At 44.0% G+C, this 23,937-nt stretch overlaps 1 protein-coding gene across 2 annotated transcripts in view; it reads left to right on the top strand.

Moving 5' to 3' along the window:
* Positions 1-23,937, top strand: part of LOC116945092 (CUB and sushi domain-containing protein 1-like) — a 630,678-nt gene that overhangs the window by 240,284 nt on the left and 366,457 nt on the right. For both annotated transcript variants that reach the window (XM_032959197.2, XM_032959196.2), the window contains exon 6: positions 9,711-9,823. In XM_032959197.2, the coding sequence (XP_032815088.2) occupies positions 9,711-9,823 (113 nt within the window). The remainder of the gene's footprint in view (positions 1-9,710; positions 9,824-23,937) is intronic.

The following is a 23,937-nucleotide window of genomic DNA, read 5'->3' as shown; positions in this document are numbered from 1 at the left end:
AGTCATTATAATTTTGTACATTCATGAAAAGGGCACACACTCCGCTGATGAGCTTCATAGGGTTCAAACGGGGCCAGAGTTTGCTTGCTTAACCTTTGCTGGTATACAACATTGGTTTCGCCGTGCTCAGTTTGGAAGACTTGATGGGCAAACATATGATGGAAAAACTACACCAAATGAAGCATCAAGAACAGACTGTTATCTTTTACACAAAGCCACGATTCTTCCACAATGATTGCAACAGTGAAAGTGTCGGCTGATGCGAATACATCTAATTTACATTTTCTTAACTTCACAACACGCAGGATGTCTACGTGTAAATGGGCTCTCATGTATTATTGTTATATAAAAGCCCATTTACAGAACAAGTTTTTCGTTCTGAAGGGAGACCTGGGATAAAAAAAAATATATATACAAGGCGAACAATTGCTAAAAGGTGCACACTTGTTGTGGAACAAAAAAATATTAACGTGCAAAAATATGCAACGATCGTGATCAGTGCATCCCTTGCCATCCGAGGGGCCCGTGGGTTCGCCAGAACGGTGGTGACACCGGCCCAATCTTGTAGGAGGCCTCTGTGCACAAGGCGGTGGAGCGTGGACTCCGCTATAGCGGAACCCCTCTTAACGACCACCCCTGTTAACGTCTATTCGCTTAACGACGGGCATCCATAGAGCCCAATGTGTAATGTATAGTGCCGTGTATAGTAGTGTAGTGTATAGTGTAGTGTATAATAGTGTAGTATATAGTAGTGTAGTGTATAGTGTAGTGTATAGTTGTGTAGTGTATAATGTAGTGTATAGTTGTATAGTGTAGTGTATAGTTGTGTAGTGTATAGTGTAGTGTATAGTTGTTTAGTGTATAGTAGTGTAGTGTATAGTTGTGTAGTGTATAATGTAGTGTATAGTTGTGTAGTGTATAGTGTAGTGTATTGTAGAGTAGAACCCCTGTTAACGACCACCCCTGTTAACGACTAAACGCTTAACGACGGGTCTCCGTAGAGCCCAATGTGTTTGCTTACCAACCATTCCCCTGTTAACAGCGGGCTGTTAGTACAGTATATATTAATTAATCCATTGATTAACCATGCTTATGTTAATATTACGTGTTTGTAATGTTGTTGGTATCTTTCCTTATTGATATCCATTGTTTAAATATTATAAAGTACGTTTTGTGGGTGAAAAAGGGGTAACTTTTCCAATGCTAACTGAACGAATTAAGCCTTTAAAAGGTGGAACCAATTAGCGTCTTTGACAAGGGTTCTCCTGTTCTCTGATTGGCCCAAACAGGCCTTCATCTCCGATGGCGTTCTGACGCTGATCTCTACTGGTGGAACGAAGGCATTCGCTTTCGGAGCTGTGCCATTCTCTCCACGGAACAAGCAACTTGTTGATTCCCACACTTTGTGGTGTCCATTTTATAGACCCTGAATTGGGTGATGAGATAAGCCGATCCCAGAGCGGGATATTTATATTGTGTGACCCTTTCCGATCGTGGGTCGAACGTACTACACTGCAGTGCCACATGGCAGCCAGAAATGTGGAGATGCAACCAGTTGCAAAAATGTCAAAATAGGTGTGACGTTACAAGTATTATTGATGGCTCTATTGGGAGTGTGTTTTACTGCCTTTGATGTTGTTTGTGCAAAAGTTGCACTCATGGTCCAGTGAGTGTAAACGACATCGTGCCGGAAGACGGGTAACAAACGTGTGTGTTTAGGAATGCTGTATTGATGAGAAACGAGAACAGGCATAGATCGTAATTGAGGGTCAGGAAATAAGAATTTCACTTGGGGTAGTGCGGAGCAAGCAAAATAAAAGAGCTGTGGATACATAATGGTGCGGTTATTTTAATGGTACCTTTGTGCCAGTGTGAATTTTGTTATTTTTTTCCTTTGTATTTTTACCCTTTTGGCAATAAAACAGGAGGTGTGAAGATGCTCATACACCAAATAGGTACCTTTTTTGCCACACATGTGTCAGAAAATCCAAACAAACATGCCTTGATAATATATGCATTTTCTTTGAAATTGATTGGCCTACACCAGAGACAGCCTTTTCATGGCCTTGTTTCACCAGCGTTAGACCAGAGAACGCCAAAAGGGCGAACAGTACGGATACAATGCAAGTATCAGAACACTTATAGCTCGGGTTGAATAGTTACAGTGAGGAAAAAAAGTATTTGATGCCCTGCTGATTTTGTACGCTTGCCCACTGACGAAGAAATGATGAGTCTATAATTTTAATGGTAGGTTTATTTGAACAGTGAGAGACAGAATAACAGCAAAAAAAATCCAGAAAAACGCATGTCAAAAATGTTATAAATTGATTTGCATTTTAATGAGGGAAATAAGTATTGGACCCCTCTGCAAAACATGACTTAGTACTTGGTGGCAAAACCCTTGTTGGCAATCACAGAGATCAGACGTTTCTTGTAGTTGGCCACCAGGTTTGCACACATCTCAGGAGGGATTTTGTCCCACTCCTCTTTGCAGATCTTCTCCAAGTCATTAAGTTTTCGAGGCTGACGTTTGGCAACTCGAACCTTCAGCTCCCTCCACAGATTTTCTATGGGATTAAGGTCTGGAGACTGGCTAGGCCACTCCAGGACCTTAATGTATTTCTTCTTGAGCCACTCCTTTGTTGCTTTGGTCGTGTGTTTTGGGTCATTGTCATGCTGGAATACCCATCCACGACCCATTTTCAATGCCCTGGCTGAGGGAAGGAGGTTCTCACCCAAGATTTGACGGTACATGGCCCCATCCGTCGTCCCTTTGATGCGGTGAAGTTGTCCTGTCCCCTAAGCAGAAAAAACACCCCCAAAGCATAATGTTTCCTCCTCCATGTTTGACGGTGGGGATGGTGTTCTTGGAGTCATAGGCAGCATTCCTCCTCCTCCAAACACGGCGAGTTGAGTTGATGCCAAAGAGCTCCATTTTGGTCTCATCTGACCACAACACTTTCACCCAGTTGTCCTCTGAATCATTCAGATGTTCATTGGCAAATTTCAGACGGGCATGTATATGTGCTTTCTTGAGCATGGGGACCTTGTGGGCGCTGCAGGATTTCAGTCCTTCACGGCGTAGTGTGTTACCAATTGTTTTCTTGGTGATTATGGTCCCAGCTGCCTTGAGATCATTGACAGGATCCTCCCGTGTAGTTCTGGGCTGATTCCTCACTGTTCTCATGATCATTGCAACTCCACGAGGTGAGATCTTGCATGGAGCCCCTGGCCGAGGGAGATTGACAGTTATTTTGTGTTTCTTCCATTTGCGAATAATCGCACCAACTGTTGTCACCTTCTCACCAAGCTGCTTGGCAATGGTTTTGTAGCCCATTCCAGCCTTGTGTAGGTCTACAATCTTGTCCCTGACATCCTTGGAGAGCTCTTTTGTCTTGGCCATGGTAGAGAGTGTGGAATCTGATTGATTGATTGCTTCTGTGGACAGGTGTCTTTTATACAGGTCACAAGCTGAGATTAGGAGCACTCCCTTTAAGAGTGTGCTCCTATCTCACCTGGGAGCCAGAAATCTTTATGATTGAGAGGGGGTCAAATACCTATTTCCCGCATTAAAATGCAAATCAATTTATAACATTTTTGACATTCGTTTTTCTGGATTTTGTTGTTGTTATTCTGTGTCTCACTGTTCAAATAAACCTACCATTACAATTGTAGACTGATCATTTCTTTGTCAGTGGGCAAACGTACAAAATCAGCAGGGGATCAAATATTTTTTTTCCATCACTGTAAATATATATGGGACCTTTTTGCCAGTATCAAAAATGATGAAAATATAAAATAGGTTTTACCCTTTCTGGAAATAAAACAGGTGTTAAGGAAATGGTGCAAGTGGTTCCTTGGAATAAATTAGAAAATTAGCACATGCTCTTATTGTCAGTGGGCCCGATTCACTCGGCTATCTTGATTGTCATTCCACCTCTTGTTTGCTGTGCTCCAGCCGTTTTTACATAAAATCGGGTCCGTTCCCGCACTTGGTGATTCACACTAGGCCAACGCCACGTGACACACCGGCCAACGCCACGTGACACACCGGCCCCACTGGTCATGTAGCGGCCCAGAGCGAGTAGCGAGTAACGACAGAACCAAAGGTAGTGCAAACAGAGAACAATCTTCCTTCAACAGCCACTGGCCAAGTGGCTGAAATTTCACATTCTAAAATTGGGAGCCAGATAATGGGAACTTTTGTGGACCCTACAGCTGCTAAGGTTAATTGGAGTCATGGACGATGGGGTCTTGAAGAAGCGAAGCTCCGCTTTATTAACGTTGGAATATACGCCTTGAAAGTGCCTTGCCGTAATGCCTCTCTAATAATCAACAAACGTATTCCTTTATTGGTCTGTCAATTGCTTTATTTACCATGCGTGAGTCCTTGGAGAGACAATGGATTCTCGGATCGGGAGACCTTGGGAATATCTGCAATGAAGGGACATTCGTGGAAGGGTTCTCGGATCGGGAGACCATGGGAATATCTGCAATGAAGGGACATTCGTGAAAAAAAGCAGTACAAAACAAAAACTCATTGTCTCTGTTTTCTATTGACGTTTAGTGCAAATGCTTTTTTTTAAATTCCCGATAAACTTTTGCTGGACGCTCCGGCATGCCAATGGATGTTTTGTTATTGTTCATGTTGCCGCTCAAATTGTCTCATGGGCAGGGCTTCTAGTTGATGACATCGGCACTCCTTACTCCTTTAACTTGTTAGCTTGCACATTTCAGTTTGAACCTCTCACGTTGTTAGCCTGCGCATTTCTAACTTACCCACCCGGCAGCATAACAAAATGCGGCTTAATCCTAGCTGGCTTATCTACTTCCGACAATCTACATCACAAAGCCTCAGTCTCGGCTCCACCAGTTGCCTCCCAGCGCACCCCCGGTTTCGCAACTTCACCTCCCAGCCCACACGCCGCCCCCACACTCACCATGCCCCCCCCCCTCTCTCTCTCCATGCCCCGCGACTATATAATCCCTCGTCACAGCCATCTCTGAGACACACTTATTAAGCGTTTGTGCTTTCGCTCCGTTGTCCCCACCTGAAGAAGGACGCTTTGTGTCGCGCCCGAAACGTCCTGATTTTATTTAGTTTTCACTTATTTTATTTATTTTCTACCTACGTGACTTTACCGGAAAAAAAAACTAACAAAATAAAGAGTATGAATCCTTGCAGTCACGAAAGCTTCAAATCTAGAATCGCACTCCTTGTCAATGTTTTACCACTGTTGCCAGTCGGGCTGCACATTCGCATCTCCTGATTCAGAGGTTAGGGTGCTCGACGTACAATGCGTACGCTGCAGGAGCCACTTGTAAGTCCAAGTCTGCGGTTTCAAATGGGTAATTACGCCAGCTCTGTCGAGGTGACCTCATTCAACTCCTGCAGATGCACCGCAGGAGTGCGTGGTGGATAGCTCGGGAGAAGAAATAAGTTAATATGCATGCCAGTCATACTTGCATTAAGAGAGAGAGAGAGAGAGGATAAGTTGAAGCTGTTCGGTAGTTGACTCAGCCTATCATCCCCTTAGGTGTTGTTAAAAATTAATGCCGGTTTGTGGAATTGAGTAACGGTGCTTAAACATGCATTGATTAATCGGTTCAGGGGTGGTGGCGCAGTGGTTAATGCACCGTGCCATGTCACCTGAATTCCATTCCAAGCAATGGTTAATATCGGTGGTGACGGTTATCTGAATCAGTCACAGGTCCACTTTGCATTACTGCACTGACAATCATGCTGAAGTATGAACATGTGTTTTTTTTTATATATATAACAGCCAAATACTCGAAGCACGTGTTTATAAATGTGGTAGGAAAAACCGGAGGACCCGGAGAAAAATACAAACGACCACGAGGAGAACATGCAAGCTCCAAATATACAGGTGTCAGTGTCGCGATCGAACCTACGACCTCCCGTATACCAGGCGAGGTAGTTAACATCTCGCCACCGTGGTGCCCACAAGAATAGTTAAACAACCCCCATGACTGGCACGGAATGGGGGGAGACCACCATCAAGCAGCACATTGACAAATGGCTGTGAATTATTTTTGTTTATTATTTCTTGTTCCAATTATATGCCAATATTACATTTAAGCTAATGGGGCGAGTGCAATACAACTGAGACACAAGAAGAATTAGGCAGTAAAAAGTAGAGGAGGAAAAAAAACGAATTCACCATTGAATGAAATGACTTCCATGAATCACGCACGGTTGAATCGCCAGGGGAGTGGTTTCGAGGAGTGAATTATTACGTAGCTAAGTGTTATGGATATCCTCGTCCTCGCCATAGTTACGTGGAATTCCCACAACTGGCTTTGAGGTTCACTAACAGAGGAGATTACTGCCCAGTGCTCAATGAATTATGGGGATATTCTAAAAAAATAACCTGATGGTTAAGGGTTGCCAGTGATAGATATTTGGATGGTCGGCACACTTAGCTTACTGAACTCTGTACTAATGAGTCATTGGTATTGACATCGCAGTGTGCACTCTCATCCTCCAGGTTTCACATTTAATTAATATCACACGCTCAGATTGCGGTTATGAATGACCTCCTTGTCCAATGTTACGGATTTTTTGGAAAACACAAAAAAGAAGCTTACTTGCTGCAATTAGTCATTATACAACAACACAAAACAGGCTACAAAATCTGCGTGTGCCTTAGAAATGTGGCGTATAGCGGAGTATAGAGATGCTGTGTTCATTAACGATAGGGCTCGGATACGGTGTTTGAGGTACGGGCAATGTCTTTTTTACCGATTCAAAATTTAGTTTTGTGGCAGGTTTACTTATGTCAATTGTGTTGTCGTACACCCTCCTCCATTCGATGCAGCCAATGAATGTATGTGTATGTTGATATTCTGTCACACCGCACGTAGCCAACCGTGCTAATTGTAGGTGCAGTGTTGAGTCTATGGGTATTGTTAGTCTATGGGCAATATGTATGTTGAGCTTCTTTCGCACCATACGTAGCCAACCATGCTAATCGGAGGTGCGGGAAAGAACTGTTGTATCACAACCGCCAATGCTACCATCTGCCCAATAAAACATGGACACAAGGAGACACTGTTTTAACCCGTGAACATTATGACACTCGTTATTCTCATGCTGAACATTTATATTTTGCATCGCAATCTTAACACGTAGGCTTTTGCGACCAATATGTTTATTAATAAAGGTTTTGGGTTAGATCGCGCAAGTCTAAATGTGTCGTAACCCTCCACCACCCGAGACAGCCAGTAAGGTTTGTCACGTAAACAACGTGCCAATTATATTCTTGGTTCTTTCGGTAAAGTCCTAATAGAAAAGAGACCTGATGGTTCAATGAACCACTCTGTCTACAGGAAAGCTACCCATACGGATGTTTACCTGAAACCGGATTCCCACCACCATCCATCCCAGAAGAATTTCCTCATCAAGACTCTGCACCATAGAGCCCAATGCATATCCGACCAGGAACACATAGCCAGTGAACTCAAGCACGTACACCAAGCTCTTAAGGCTAATGGTTACTCCGACTACACAATCCGCAAAGCTATCACTCCAACCATGAAGAAGGACCCTCTTGAGGAGCCATTCAAAACCATTACTTTACCCTACATTGCGGGGATCACACAAAAAAATCTCCAAAATCTTAATTAAACACATGATCCAGGTCCGATTCAACACATTACATAAAATCCGTCATCTGGTTCCGTCTGTAAAAGATGTGATTCCGGACATACAGTACCCTGGCGTCTATAAACTAAGTTGCCTCTGTGGTAGTGGTTACATTGGAGAAACCAAACGGCATGTCTCGGACCGCATTCGTGAACACAAAGCAGACCTAAAACACAGTAGGACCAACACCTCGGCCATGGCAGATCACTGTTATAATTCAGTAGGCTCACATGACATTGACTTCTCCAAGACAGAGGTTCTTTGCAAGCCATCTGGCTACCATGAGAGATTCGTTCATGAGGCTATCCACATATACAAACACAGAGACAAATTCAACCGAGAAGATGGATTCTGGCTTAGCAATAATTAGAAGGATTTGATAAACCATTTCGGGTCTGAATTGATTGTTCACGCTTATGGTGGCTTTCAGACCGCATACATTATTTTCGTCTCCCCCCTCATCTTTTCCGAACATAGATGGACTCGTCCATCTGAATAACTGCCAAATCGCTCTCCGTGGTGCTAACGTTAAAAAAAAACCTGCCACTTTTTTCAAATTTTCTTGCTGTGGTTTTCACACCTGATGATGATGGCTTGTGTTGCAGTCGAAACGTCGTGAGAATTTTATTGTTTTATATTTTTATTATTTTATTGTTTCCCTTCTACGTGGTGACTTTACCGAAAAAAACAAGAATATGAATCCCTGCAGTCACGAAAGCTTTAAATCACAATTTAACGTGCCAATTAGTTACTACTTTAGCCCACCGGTGTGTTAGAGAGTAGAGCCACAACATTTACAATTTGAAGACGACGTTTAGCTGGTAATTAAGACCAGCATCATTGGGCGATTTGCCAGAATAGTGAAGCAATCCACCAGCTTCCGGTCTTAAATAGCGCAAGATGACGTCATCACTGAACCCATCAGGTGCAGAGATCAGAGGCGAAGGGGGGGGGGGAGTGCGGTTATTGTAATTATATGATAGATTATTGTGGCCTGGAAGCATATTATTAAGTAAAACATCTTACAACCACAATTCCTTACAGAGGAAACGCATGCTAATGAACTGATTACTAACCTATACGTATACACTACCAGACACTGCTATACATTACTATACACTACTGCACTATATACTACTACACTATACACTACTATACACAGACTATAGGCTTTGCTGGGGAATTCCCAGGCATTCCCAGGCCAGCCGAGCAGCGACATCGTTCTGCCAGCGTAATGTGATTGTAATTATGCCAGGCAGTGTTTTGTTTCCCCTGCACTGATTCTCCTGAAGGCACAATTAACAATGTGGTGATACTGAGAAATAAGGAATGTGTTGAGATTGAGAAATGAAAAATGTGGTGATATTTTGTTTACTTCTTACCATTTATAACCGATTTACCGTAACTAATTGCGTATATACAGTATGTTCAGAAGATGTCGTGATAATTTTATTGTTTTATTTTATTATTTTATTCTCATTCGACGTGACTTTACCGAAAGAACCAAAGAAGATGAATGCCGATGTTGAGGTCTGCTCGCCACAAGAGAGCTTCAGGAAATTTTGATTTAAAGCTTTCGTGACTGCAGTCATTCATATTCTTAGTTCTTTCGGTAAAGTCACGTTGTTGTTTCCCTTCAACGTGACTTTACCGAAAGAACTAAGATTATAGCTTCAGGAGCGTTTAGTTTAGTTACACCAACTCATGATATTGATCGTGAAAGAATAATTATGAGTTCATCCATGCGCTGAGTTTTGCTGCTCTTCCGCTAAAGGAGCGCAGATTAAGGTTTTTTTGTTTTTACCCTGTGGTGCATAGTTTACGTTTCATGGCCACAATCACGCTGAGGTTTCCTTTTCGCGGTGGCCCACCTGTTCCATGTTTTCGCGTCCACCTTGAAAAACAACCCACACCATAATCAAGGCAACATGGACGTCATCAATTCATTCGTATCCATTGATTTCTTGAAGTTAAGTTCTAAAATGTTAACTCGTAACCTACATTAACTCCAAGTGCCATTCAATTGTATTTTTTTTTTTTACAGGTTAACGGGCATGGATCTACCTGCCCCACTCATCAGCAATAAGAACTGGCTGCGACTGCACTTCACGTCTGATGGAAATCACCGGCGGAAGGGATTTAGTCTCCAATACCTGGGTAAGACTGAGCAACATCACTCAAAGTCAAAAGCAGTCGAAGTGATTTCATGTTGGAACGCGCTTTCGAAATGCTCATCTTCTGTTTACACCGCTGAGCCGGTGGTGGGAATTCCACATTGATGTGACAGGGCGCGAGTCCATCCATAGGACAACCACCGTTGACTTGACCATGGAGTGTTTGTTATTCGTCATATTGACACCCAGAAGGATCAATGGTCCGAGTCAACCCCCGACCCAGGACTCGAGCTCGCAACGTTCCGATTGCAAGCAGCTCGCTCTCCCGCTGAGCCACCTGGCCGGGTGATAAACATCTTTTAAATCTAGATTGAAAACTCATTTCTTTAGAACTGCTTTTTGTGTTTAGGTTGTTGTGCATCCCCCCACACCACCGATGAGCACAGTTGGCTGCGTATAATGCAAACGAAGTTCAACATGCATACATACATACAATCGCTGCATGAGTGTTTATTATATCGAACTGAATGTGCGTTCATGCCACGTAACTGCATGGTCCAATGAAGCACAGTCTGTGTTGCAGCTACTTAATAACATGAAAGAACACACATCTGCGTCTGCACCAAACACCAACACCTAACACTGAGAATGTGATTATTTAAGATTGGGTAAGCAGCTTGTGAGTGTTGTATATAACATGCAAGGAATACACTGTCGATGTAATGAAGATGTGGAGGTTGCGATGGGTGGGTTGTGCATGTCATTGGAGTGGCATCGCAGGACCGGTGATCGAGGCAGAGACCTAAAGCCATGCATCGGGATCTTTTAAAACTCTCTTGCATACGGATGTTCAAGTTTCAAGTTTATCTTGTTTAGCTAGCTGAGAACTCAAAAGGTCAAGATGGTCTCATTTGCCAGAGTGGCCAGGGGCATTATTAGTCTGCCAGACGGGGCTACAGTATGTATAATGCTAATTTAATAATTTGCGAGTAATTGTCGAGTTTGGCAAATATGGACCCTGACGCCCGGCACACGATGATGGCTTTTGTCTCCTAACTGCAAGCACACATGCACTCTGCACGGGTACATTTACATATTGTGTATATATGTCTCATAGGCAGCCAAGGCCAAAGTAAAACAAAAATATGTATAAATGTGTTGGTGAAGGAAATTGCTGCACTTGAGAAGCTGGTTTATTCATGGACGGGTGCCAGGCATTCGAATCCCAGGATGTCGCCAATGCTGCCACAGCGCCCCTTGTTCAGGAATTCGCACCCTGAGCCATCTTGTGATTAGCACAGTTGGCTACGTACGCTGCAAAGAAGTTCAGCATACATTCATGCATGCTGTGATCTTACAGATATTTTTTTTGCGGGTGTACTTTTATTCACGTAAAAAAGTGCAGTATATTTTATATATCGTTTTTATTGTATTCCAAAAGCAGTGCGTGGTACAGAGCACGAACTGCGGTGCGGGGTACGGGGGTACAGAAACTGCGCAGGAAACAGGTCCTGAAACTCTGTATTTCCTGGGTTTAGATGAGCGAGGGGATTGGAACACAGGTCCTGAAACTCTGTATCTCCTGGGTTTAGATGAGGGAGGGGATTGGGACACAGGTCCTGAAACTCTGTATCTCCTGGGTTTAGATGAGGGAGGGGATTGGGACACAGGTCCTGAAACTCTGTATCTCCTGGGTTTAGATGAGAGAGGGGATTGGAACACAGGTCCTGAAACTCTGTATCTCCTGGGTTTAAATGAGGGAGGGGATTGGGACACAGGTCCTGAAACTCTGTATTTCCTGGGTTAAGATGAGGGAGGGGATTGGGACACAGGTCCTGAAACTCTGTATCTCCTGGGTTTAGATGAGAGAGGGGATTGGAACACAGGTTCCGAACTCTGTATCTCCTGGGTTTAGATGAGGGAGGGGATTGGGACACAGGTCCTGAAACTCTGTATCTCCTGGGTTTAGATGAGGGAGGGGATTGGGCACACTGCCCCACCCAAGTGGAGATGGCGAGCGGGGTACATGGACTCTTTGTACGGGGAGGGGAAGATGAGGGAGGAATAACTTGAGTAAGGGAATAGAGGAGACGTGGAGAAGGAGGGGTACAACATTTAATTATTGCCATGCATTGCTAGAAGATATTTACCGTACTAATACACCTGAAATTAGATTTTTGTAAATCAGTGTGTGTTTATAAATGTAATAACACTCATGCTTTTTGGGCCTGTACTTTAATTCTGATGTGATGGGTTTTTCTCATCATTACAGTATTTTCCAATCAATACATCTTTATTGGATATAGCGTGCTTCAGGATAAATTGTTGCAAGGCACTTCACAAATATAATCAAACAGTATAAAATAAGGATGATAAACGGTCAATACTATTTTTATCACACGCACAACTAAATTAATTAGAGTGAAAAAATAATTTCACGCAGACATTTCATGTCAAGTGACGGTATTTTTACTATCTTTACTATGTTATGCCGGATAACTTTAACATGTCTGAAGCTAACTAAAATCACGTAAAATAGAATTTCGGCAGCACCCATAAACGTTTAAGAAGCAGACAGCCTTTGTGCAAAATGCAAAAAAATCATCAGCAATTCCTGAAGAAGTGCATTGTGGTCATCGTGTCTTATAGGTCAACATCGAAATTAACTTTAGCAAATGTGACTGACTGATTGACGGGCAGGAGTGATGCGGAGACAAACAAAGCTGTGGACCGGTATCACCCTAACTTGGGTCATTATCGCTGTATAGTCACCAGTGTTGACTGCTGCAAATCCTGCCCCTGGAAACCACACACGTGGAGCCCCCACTCGCACACTTTTGGCCCCATTAGCTTGGCAAATGCCAATGCTCATCTCAACTGTGAATAACGATGACCTTGACAGCCCACAGTGCTGGATTACAGGCAGCGGCGTAGCCACCACCAATCTGATCATTACGCAGCATGGCACAATTTACGCATCTGCCCGGCGTCACGGTGGTGGCAACGGCTCGTGCACAATGTGTGCCAGGCCGACAACTCAATCTGTTTGGCCACCAGGTCAATACGAGCTGGAAATATGGCCCAGGCAATCGTACGGCGACACGTTCGGCTCTGTCCAGTCCGTGGCTTAGACCGGGCCATGAGAGCATTGTGCGTGCAATGTGATGGTCAAATGGCATGCATGCAAACAAGGTACGATGGTAATCGTACCTTCCTCATTGCCCATCAGGTAGATTACTTCCATCTTGATGTGCTACAGCAAGCCGTGGATTGCAGAAATCACGTATTTGTATGTATGTAGAACTTTTTTCACACCGTTTGTAGCCAACTATCCGAATCAGAGGTGTGGGGAAGGACAACAAACAGGCCATAGTTCGGGTGGTAATGGCTTGTCTCGAGGTTGTATTCTTGGATATTGTAGTGGCTGCGCCTCTTGGCCATCGGCGATTTTTTTTATTTTTTTAGCGTGAGGACGCCGATGGACCGCTCCTTTAACGTGTCGGCAAGATGCTAGTACTGCATCTGCGAAAGTTCTTCAATGTGGAGTAGGTTGGAGGAGCCTTGTTCCTGGATTCACCAGGGGTGTTGTTTGGACTTGGAGAGAGAGGGAGCCCTGATGGTGGCTTGAGTTGTTGGTCTGGAGACCGGGAGATCGGTAATTGCATCAGTCGTGATTCCTGCTTCACGGAATGGCCCGCGTGAAGGCTGCCATCTTTCACTTCCATTGCAATCAATGCCGTTATACGGCACACAAACAACCAAAATAGTAATAGTTTTCCAAACTAATGGTACAATATTAAAAAATATATATAAAGAAAACACGAATAGTTTTCTATATCTAATTACTCGATCCAGTTATCTTTTTATTCTGCTTTGTATCTCATGCATTGTTTTGTTCGGGTTATTTAATTAGATTTATGTTCTCAGGATATTGTTTTTATTTTGCTGAAAAAATATCCAGTCTATTCCCTGTTGCAGTTCGGTGGGCACAAATTATTGGTCTTTACTCACAATTTTAGTTAATTGTAATCTAAATTACTTAATCATGTACAATGGGGCCTTTGGTGCTGAGCTCCTTTCAACTTTGTTGTATTTTCACAGGAGCAGTAATCATTTAATTGAGGGAGCTCTAAGGTTAACAGAACAAGAGCAGCCATTAAATAAAGCATCAAAATAAGCCAACTTTTCAGGCAAAATAAGTTCAAACGTAAATGTTACTTTTCCATTTTATAAGAAAATGAATTGTTTATTTCAGGGGCGGTCGATTACAGTGGCAATGATATCTGGTGTGAATTAAATTGGCATCAACGTTGTAATTCTGGCTCCGGGGAATTTCGCCCCAGACGGCATATGATGGATGAGGGTACAACCTTGAGCGTTAATTGCCAGACTGGATCAAACCTTATCCACAGCGGCTTTGCCCCCCAAGATGTTTAAACGCAAGGCGTGCGCACGCTGCGTTCAACAATCGAGCGGTTTTCAGCCGTTCTTTTTTTTTCCCGCTCGGGGAGATGATGCTGCGTGGTACCACGCTCGTTTAGAGCTGGCAGGCCCGAGGTCAACTTCGACCGTTTGCCAACGACAGTATAAAAGGCTCCTTCGCAGCTGGGATGTTTTGGAACGCTGGGTACCCTTTAGCAGCCTGAGCCAAAAGCAAGAGACGTTTAGGGTTCTGATGATTGTCTGACCTAAAGAGAGGGAGTTTTTTTTTTTTTCTGGCAGGGTATGTATATATTCATAGCTGAACTCTAACAAAGGGAACTCGAGAAGAAGCGTCGGCCCTTTGAACATCGGAAGTGTATTTGAACGATGCTCGTACTGCGCTCTAAATGCTGTGCTGTGTCTTGACCCTCCAGAGCAAATCCGGACTCACTCCTTAATCAAACCAGAGGCAGAGAAGCTTCAACATGAACGAGTGCTTTACTGAATGACTCCAGGAAGTGACCCGCAAACCCCAGAGACCGCGGTCCTTTATAGCTCATAGTGAAGCTTGACGTAAAGTTAGGGACCGCAGACAATTATACCCAAACAACTAAACATAACAGGTAGGGTAGGTGAGCACACTGGAAGTTGAGAGCAGAATGCAGTAGAAAGTAATGTAGATGAGACCCAGGGAGTCGTGATGGTTGGGGCACGTGTGTAGGTTGGAGGGAGGGCAGGCTACTTAGACAGACGTTGGAGGGGCGTGTACAGAGGTCGCAGAGGCAGGGGAAGACCCAAAGCCAGGTGGTAGGAGACTGTAAGAGCAGACTCTGGAGGTCAAGTGGTAAATCTGAAAAAATATTGGCGGAATCTAGCAAAAGGATAATTCCATTCGCGAAATTGGCCATGCTGATCTCTGAACGGTCACTTTTCTAGAAGTCTTTCATTCTATGTGGAGATATATCGAGCTATACCACAGCTGCTTTGTTGCGTCTGTGCATTCAGAATTAGTATGCAGTCATGAAAGATCAAGGTCAGTGCCTCTCTGCTGAAAATGAATTTTGGGCAGTGCTCAGTCTCATTGGTGACCCCGATGCAGCAGGGGGTATCCCAAATCCCTAAAAAAAGATAAGGCTGAGTATTTTCATAGGAAAAACCACTGTCTACTTGCCACAAAGTGGCACTTACTTTATCAGCCCATAAGAATGACGGGTTGAGTTTATATCTGAATGGGATTTTAAACTTCCCGTTGTGAGCCATAGTGTCCTGGCCAAAGGGCCAGCCAGCTGAATATTTGAAAGTGATTCCACGCAGTTAGCAGATATATAATGCTGTTATGTTCATGCATGGCAGCCTCATTCATTATGCTGTCTAAGGTGTTGGTACACACATTTAACTTTGCCTTCAGAGTTAAATTACGGTGCTGGATATTGTGCTAAAGTCTGCAGCAGTTTTCAGTACACAGCGGCATCATTTGTAATTTCTTGCACAGAAACTTCAAGGCACTGTAACAATGCGACTTTTTTTTATCCATGTTAAATTTCACAAGTCTTAATTGTTCTTACAATATTGAATGCCCTTGCGTTGACGTAATCGCATGTCTTCATAAAAACTGCATGAATAATTCCCTATGTGACCATTCAAGCGCCCATTGTGTTTGATTATTCCTCTTTAAGGGTAATGATAGTGACCTAGTTTAATTCAGAAATCAACTGCAAGTGAATCTTTACTCAAGTTAGCATAGGACACTGCTCATTGCAGTTCAATCCCAGGTGTCGAATGTCCACATTCCTATGGTAGGGACCAGTCACTCTGCAGCACAAGCTGTTAATGCTATGCTACAAAAAAAAGGCTCTAGCTGTGATTGGCAATCGATGGATACTGGGCTGAAATTATTTCCCCCCAAACCGTGATGGTAACTCATAAACTTCTAGCTATGAGTTGTGCACTCCTCAGCTGCCTGCTTTTTGAATTACACGAGGAAAGTTGTTATTACTATAATAAATGAATTGCATGTGATTCGCAGTATGCAAACATCAATGCCATTGTTATCACCAACATCATCACCAACATCATCATCGTTGTCATGCACACCACAATCATCATCCCGACATCATTATCATCATCATCATCACCAACCCCCTGATTTTCATCATAGTTAAGATCGGTATTACAACCACTACCATCATTGTCTTTTTCATCATCGTTATCGTCATCATCATTACTGTTATCATGTAGCTGTCATGACGAGATGCAAATACGTTTCTGGGCATCTGTGAAAAAGAACTTGATAGCTCATCGGATTCTTCCTGTATAAATACAGATTTTGATGTTGATTCTGAACAACTTCAGAAGACGATTTCAAATAACTACTTATAAAGTCACCTTGCATATTTCATGTCCTGCAACGAGTGGATAACCACTTTTCATACCGTGTGTGACATATTTCGAAATATCAATCCTCAAAGCCGATCTTCTATTTTTCTTTCCTACAGTTAATCCTAATTGGGCTGAGAATATCAACTCATTGCAGTTTATAGCATCCCTTAATAACGAGTGGCTGACATCTGAATTTGAATCCAGATTCTCAAGTGTTACTGGTCTAGTGCCTGTGACATGGCCATTGTGCCTTCCTGAGCCATCCAGCCACAGGTGTATGCCATGTTTAATCTCACCAGTTATGTTATCCGCTTCATGTTTTAACATTTGTCATTCCACCGGACGGCGACCTTGTGCCATTTATTTAATATCCCGCTTGGCCGTTCGTCCATTCAATACCCTTGAGCTGAAAGTATATCCACGTTGCAAAGTTGTATGGTTGTTTTCCTATTGGCAGACACTGCTCGCCCACCGTTGCACAATGTTCGTGACAATCATAACTTTTCTAAGGTTAAAATTTTGATTTAAAGCTTTCGTGACTGCAGGGATTCATATTCTTGGTTCTTTCGGTAAAGTCACGTAGAAGGGAAACAATAAAATAATAAAAATATAAAACAATAAAATTCGCACGACGTTTCCACTGCAACACAAGCAATCATCATCAGGTGTGAAAACCACGACAAGAAAATTTGAAAAAAGTGGCGGGTTTTTTTTCTTCTAAGGTTGCAGCATGAAGTTTTGGCTATGATTATCAGTGAACGGATTGACCCTACTTAACCGAAGGGAGCATGTCATTCTCACCGCCAGCTGTCACAATGGCTTTTGGTGCCTTCGTCAAGAGGCTTCACTCAAGCGGAGGCACCCTCCGAGATCGCGTCACGTGTGTAGCTGTGGCAGAGCCACTCGACTCGCCAGTGGGAAGGTTGTGAGGCCGCGTTGCGGAATGGGGACACTGTACACGCAACCCATCACGCAGTCAGGGTCAGTAAAATGACAGAGGGTGCGGTCCTCCGCCTGTGCTGGGGTCGCCGTGTGGCTCAACTTGACACGGTCGCAGGCGTCTGTCGCGTAGGCCCAACGTCAGGTGCTGTGCTTTGTCAATGGATACCAGGGGGTGTTGGGGGGAGGGGGTGGCAGCCCGTGTCTGTGTACAGGCTCACATAGCCCCACCGTCTCCTCTTAGTCCCACCGGTTCCACATCTATCTCCCACCCCACCGTCTCCTCTTAGTTCAAACAGTTCCACATCTATCACCCACCCCACCGTGATCTCTTAGTCCCACCGGTTCCACATCTATCACCCACCCCATCGTCTTTCCTTAGTCCCACCGGTTCCACATCTATCACCACCCACCAGGTCCGATTCCCTGATCTGTCCCCATTAGCCCCATCCCATCGGATCCTCTAGCCCCCTCTCCTCCACCCCCCCCCCCCCACCCCGCACGTTATCTACTGGAACAGTCACCAGCAATCCAATAGTTTTGTTGTGCATGTAAAATCAACTGCATTCCAGAATATAGTGAATTGTCTATAACCCACGTCTGCTTTTACAAATACTAAGTATTCCTCGACAGATGGTGTACACAATGTATGTGGCGATTGATGACTGCCTATGTATGTCGAACTTCTTTCTCACCATACGTAGCCAACTGTGCTAATTGGAGGCGCGTGAGATGGACAACAATCGAAACACAAAAAGCAGTTCTAACGAAATGCGTTTTCAGCTTAGATTTAAAAGTACATTTCTATAAACATAGCAGAAAACTGCAAACATTTAAAATAATTTGGCAATGTATTGTAAGATATAAAGTCCACATTAATTGTATCATCCGTTTTGCTAAACATCACTTACATGGTAATTGTTGCTAATTTTATTCATTTGTTTTCATTTCGTATTTCCTGACGTAACAAAAGTACAATAATTAAAGCTCTAAATAACGCCTATTGCCCATAGCTATTAACCATTAAATTCGTACTTTTCAAAATGTTCTCTGGAGTAATATATAGTACGATGGTTATGAGTGCAATTTTTGCTTAATTATTTATCGTGTAGCTGACAGCATGTGCATCATACGTCATATAGATATCAATTTGGAATGACTGAACTGCAAGTTGAAACACTTTTATTTGCACAGTAAGTAAAGGAAAGCAAGATAAATTATTGATAAAAATTGTGAAATACGATGACAAAGTTATATAATGGGACCTTTTTTTTCCAATATCCAAGAATGAAAAATAAGAATAGGTTTTACCCTTCCTGGCAATGAAGCAGGTGTTAATATGTTCAAACAACAGAGTCTGCATTAACCACACGTACTCTTGGTGAACATGTTCGCATTTTGGCGTTCTCTGGTCTGACATTAGTGAGACTAGGCCATAGAGAAGACTGTCTCTGGTGTAGGCCAATCGCTTTCAAAGACAATGCCATATATTGTCAGAGCATGTTTTGTTTGCATGTTCACCACAAGTACTTGTGGTTAATGCAGACCTGATTTCATGCAAAAGGTATCTATTTGATGTTTGAACATCTGAACACGTGTTTTATTATCAGGAAGGGTAAACCCTATTCATAATTACAAAGTTATGGATAACTGATTTCGCAATAATTATCGTAGGGTGAACATGTATATTATATCTCATCGTATCACAGTGGAAGATGGCAGCTTTCAATGGGCTCCTGTCAAGTGAGAGCTCACGACTCATGCCACCAGAATCAGAAGAATTAGTTATACTGGCATAATCCGATGAGCTATGAAGCTCTTTTTCACAGATGTCCAGTCGGACACCAACCCCGGGGGTCCGAACATCGATCAATGATCTCCCAGTTTCCAGAGCAACAGCGCGTGCATACGTATCGCGAAAAATGTTTTGGAAACCGTAGTTAAGATCCTGCAGCTTGTCAAGCTTACCAAGCTGCAGTGTCTTAAGCTGCAACGTTTACAAAATCAACAACGGTTTCCACGACAGCTTGCCAATCAGCAGCGTCTACAAAATCCGTTGGCGCATGTCGCGACTGGTGATGCAAGATCCGACCATGTCCGTCCAATGGTCGCCAAGCGGCGTTGGTTTCGGGTTGCCGAACGATTACATTACGAGGCCCTGCTCATTACGCACAAAGTGCCCGTCACAAATGAACCGCAACACCTTGCTGATCTCGTCAAGGAACATAAACCATCACGTAAACTCCGGTCATCCTCTCATTGGCTTTTGGCTGGCCATCGAGCAAAGATGGTCACGGCATCGCGCGCTTTCAGATGCACTTCTGCAGCCGTCTGGAACGCTCTTCCTTCTGGCATTAGGAAGCCACTGGAGCTATGCATTTTTCAATCTAGATTGAAAACTAATTTCTTTACAACTGGTGTTTATTTTGTTGTTGCTCCCCCACACCTCCGATTAGCATGGTTGGCTACGTACTGTGGGAAATAAGTTTAATGTACATGCAACATACAATCCTAGTTGCCGGGGAAGAGAGGAGAGTGGAGGTTGGGTGGGGGGGGTGGTGGTGCTACGCCTATGGAGCCAAAGCGATGGGACAGAATATGCCATGGTGGTCGTAACAGGAATAGCTCGGCACGGCTTGAGTCCAGTGCCTGCACGTGACAATTTCCACGAGGTGGGGCTGTTGTTGAGTGACCTCTGAAAATACGGGGTTCTCATGAAGAAAAAACCTCCTCATGCTATTGGCATTCTATTGAAAGTGATACCACTGTCTTATCTACTCACGGTAGGCATTTATAAAGAATTCGAAACAAAACAACAACGCACTCAAATGCTGTCCCCATGACCCGCAAGTCCACACCGCACAGCCCCTTTTACACTGCCAAAAGTCTAGAGCTTGGAGGCCGTGAGCTGTATAGCGCCACCTCGCTTCGTGACGCCTCATTACAGCCATGGGCGCCTTTTTCACTGACCCCGAATTGGTCTCAAACGGCGTGGCTAAAACGCGGAGCCGACCGCATTGAACGAAGGGAAATTGCGCGCTGAAAGAATCGTTGAACGCAAGCAAAACAATTTATGGAAAAGTTATTTTTTCTTATTCGAAAATGAATTTTCTCATCTGCAGCTGCTTGTTGTTGGTGCTCCGCCCCCCCAGCGCCCCCCCCCCCCCCCCCGTGAACGAGCCGCGCCTGCTTGGGTCACGTTTATTGTGGTCGTGAAGCCTCAGCTTGAGACTCGCACAAGGATGTTTGTGATGCTGCGCTAAAGTCGTGTGCCCACAATGCTATGTTTTCACTAAAATGCACCTTCAGCCTACCTTCCCCCTAGTAGTTAATCCGAGTTGAGAAAGTAGACACCAGGGATGTAGGGTTTATTGAAAGACACGGACGGGTTCAAAATGTAAACGTCGGTGATAATTATTACCAAGGTACAACGGTTGTTACCGAAGTACAGTGATTATAATAATTGTACTTCGGTGATAATGATTATAATCATTGTAATTCGCATTGTGTCTATAGCCGTATTTGTTTGTTATTCTCCAACCATTACCTCTCTGCGTGTAACCCGAATCGTTTGTTCAATATAATACTTCTGGACAAAATAAAAAAAAGTACCTTCAGCGCAGCAAGAGACGCACGCTCTGGATGGTACTTTCGGAAAGCCCTTGGCAATGAAGTGTAGGGTTTTCAGGGCGGTAAACGATTGTAAGCTGCAGTTTTCGTTTCAAAAGACTCCTCTTGAAGGGCCTAATGAGACCCCCCGGGGAGTGTTGAAATTGCGAAGACAAAAGCAAGGCAAATTACAATTTGCGTGCGCGAGTGAATATAATACATTTACGTAAAGTGCGTCTATTACAGTGCATAATGTGAGTCAATTTTTTTTTTTTAAATTAGTGTGGTGTTCATGTGTAATTACAGCCCATGCTCATATCGCGCGGGTATAATGGAGGCGCACGTGCTTTTGACGTGGCCTGAGGTCAAGTCACATGGAGCGTGCCTGATCTCGGAAGATCTCGGAAGATCGGTGGGGTTGAGCCTGGATAGTGCTCCTATGGGCGACCGAGATCCTTAAAATCAGCTTGTCGCAATAGGCTTCGGTTACAGGTTGCTCTGGGGCTATGCTGCGGGCAGCAGTGTAGAGATGCTGCAGCATCCATTGTTGTGCTGTCCCCTATGCTCTCATGGCAATGCTCCCAACCTTCACAAACCCACACTGACCAGTGTGGTGATGTATGATAATATATATATTTAGAAAATCCTATAACCCACACAGTGTGGGAAGGCCCTCATCCAGCAATGGCATTTGAAAAAAGGATTGTAGATCATCATCATCATCATTAGTCATCTACAATCTTGGGTCCACTGTCTTACACCGCCACCGCTTTAGTGCGTTGTCACGACGTTGTCTCTCTTTTTCATTTCTTTCTCTCAATCTTAACCGCAATGCACATATTCGCTCAGGCCCTCTCGTCTCACCACACGTCCGAAACATTTTCCCTTCCTTATCGCTCTGGCATTAATACGTTGGTTGACTTTGCTTTACTCTTTGTAATACTTGTTTTTTTCGACCCAGCTGACTTTCAGGACTCTCCTTAGAATCCGCATATTCGCCAGCTTTCTTTCCCATCCCTTCCCTAATTGTCCACGTTTCGCAGCTGTACAGCAACCCTGAATTGAAATGTCAAATATTCCTAAACACGAAAGGCAATGCGTCTCCCTGCATTAACACGCAACACGGAACAACATTTTATCCATCTGGTGGCCCTGAGCCAAGATAAGAATTTGCACATTGCAGTGGTGATGGCAGTTCTCTCTGGACTTTTGACTTCCCCACAACGTGGTATTAATTTTTTGTTACCTGCAGAGATTCTGAGTCACCTTTGACCCGCTGGATGGCCGTCGCATTTGCAACGCCGGCATTTGATGACAAGCGCCCTTGCCACAGTGCTACCTGGCCAACAGTGCATGTGCACATACAAGCCCGACTTACAGAAAGACTAGCTGCCACCATGGCAATGTGAAATTTCTTCAATTGCAGCAGGGCCACATATAGGGATGGACAGCGTGCACTAATCGTGTAACTATCTTAAACGTGATTTTTCACCTTCAAATGTTGACCATTTGCTCAACGATTGCAATGCAACGCTGTCTTAAAATGCTAAGTTTGCGGTTATTCGCATTTAATGTGTGTGTAGGTATGCTGTATGCAATTGTATATTCATTTTGTGAGATATTTCCAGGCATCATTATCCGATTGAAAACTGACAATCTGATTATTTCTTTCCCATTCAGCGAAAATGGTTCCTCGTGGCGACGTTTCGGGCACTGGTGTATACGCTGAGGCAGTAGGGCATTTCTCGTCATCGAGGGTTGAAACACAGCTTTCCTTCCCCCAGTTTAAAACCCTTTCCCGTTCTGCGATGTCTGCAAGTTGCGGACAATTATTTAGTGTAATTAGCTTGTTGTCCCCTCCCGCACCTCCGATTAGCACGGTTGGCTACGCACGGTGCGAAAGAAGTTCACCATACATAGCCGCAGGGTGGGTCCCGTTCAACGCTGACTCTCGGAATGCGCAAGCGGCTAGCGTGAATTTTATTTCGAGAGCCGTAGCACCGTTGTTTTTACAAAAAACTTTGCACTGTACTCGCCGCAGAGAACTGCAGCGACAACATATCTGTCGCCAAACTGTGCCGCATCGCCTTGTGGGAGCCTCGGTACGTGTATGTCATCGGAAAGGGTTACAAATGAGATTTTTTAGCATTTCTCCTCACGCCCTCAGTTCTTACCCCCCTGATCTTATATTGTAATGAGCGAGTTAGAGTTGTCCATACAATAAAAAATAAATACATACATTTTAGCAAACCAGATGAAATCGATGAGCCACGGCTATAATACGGAAATTGCCGGCGAACAAAAAAGCAATTGCAACGTTTTTTTTGTGTCGCTGTTATTGCGAGAATGGTCCGCGCGTCTGTGATCGGGGCCAGTATTTGCTGCAGAGCTGACAGCTGACATCCACAATTGCCGTGTGAATTTCCATTCGCCGTATGTGGACATCGTCTGCATGCGTATTGACGCCGTGCGATTTTTAGCGGCGTGGCGGTTCAACAAAGCATTTGCTATCGCGACGACCTGGGTTTGATTTTGTAGCCAACTCACAACTGCTGCGGTGTCCTTCTTCATACGGCTGATATTGATATAGGGCAACAGTTGTAACGTCTCATTGAGGTGGTTGGGCCAAATAATTGCGTCAGGAGTAGGCAGAGTGTATCTCTGTGACGATGCCTCCTCCTTCGTACTCGTGAATTGGGCATTGAGTCGCGATTATGTTTTACGATTCGGTTCTAAGTCACCACAGCCGTACACACTGGATCTTTTTTTTTTTTCCCCCCGCACCCGTGTATTAAGTGTCCAACATCT

The sequence above is a fragment of the Petromyzon marinus genome, chromosome 23 (genome assembly GCF_048934315.1).
Source record: "Petromyzon marinus isolate PM22_M1 ecotype Great Lakes invasive population chromosome 23, UKy_Petmar_22M1.pri1.0, whole genome shotgun sequence".
NCBI lineage: Eukaryota > Metazoa > Chordata > Hyperoartia > Petromyzontiformes > Petromyzontidae > Petromyzon > Petromyzon marinus.
Note: the sequence above shows the minus strand (reverse complement) of the source record. Positions and strands in the feature narration are given on the sequence as shown.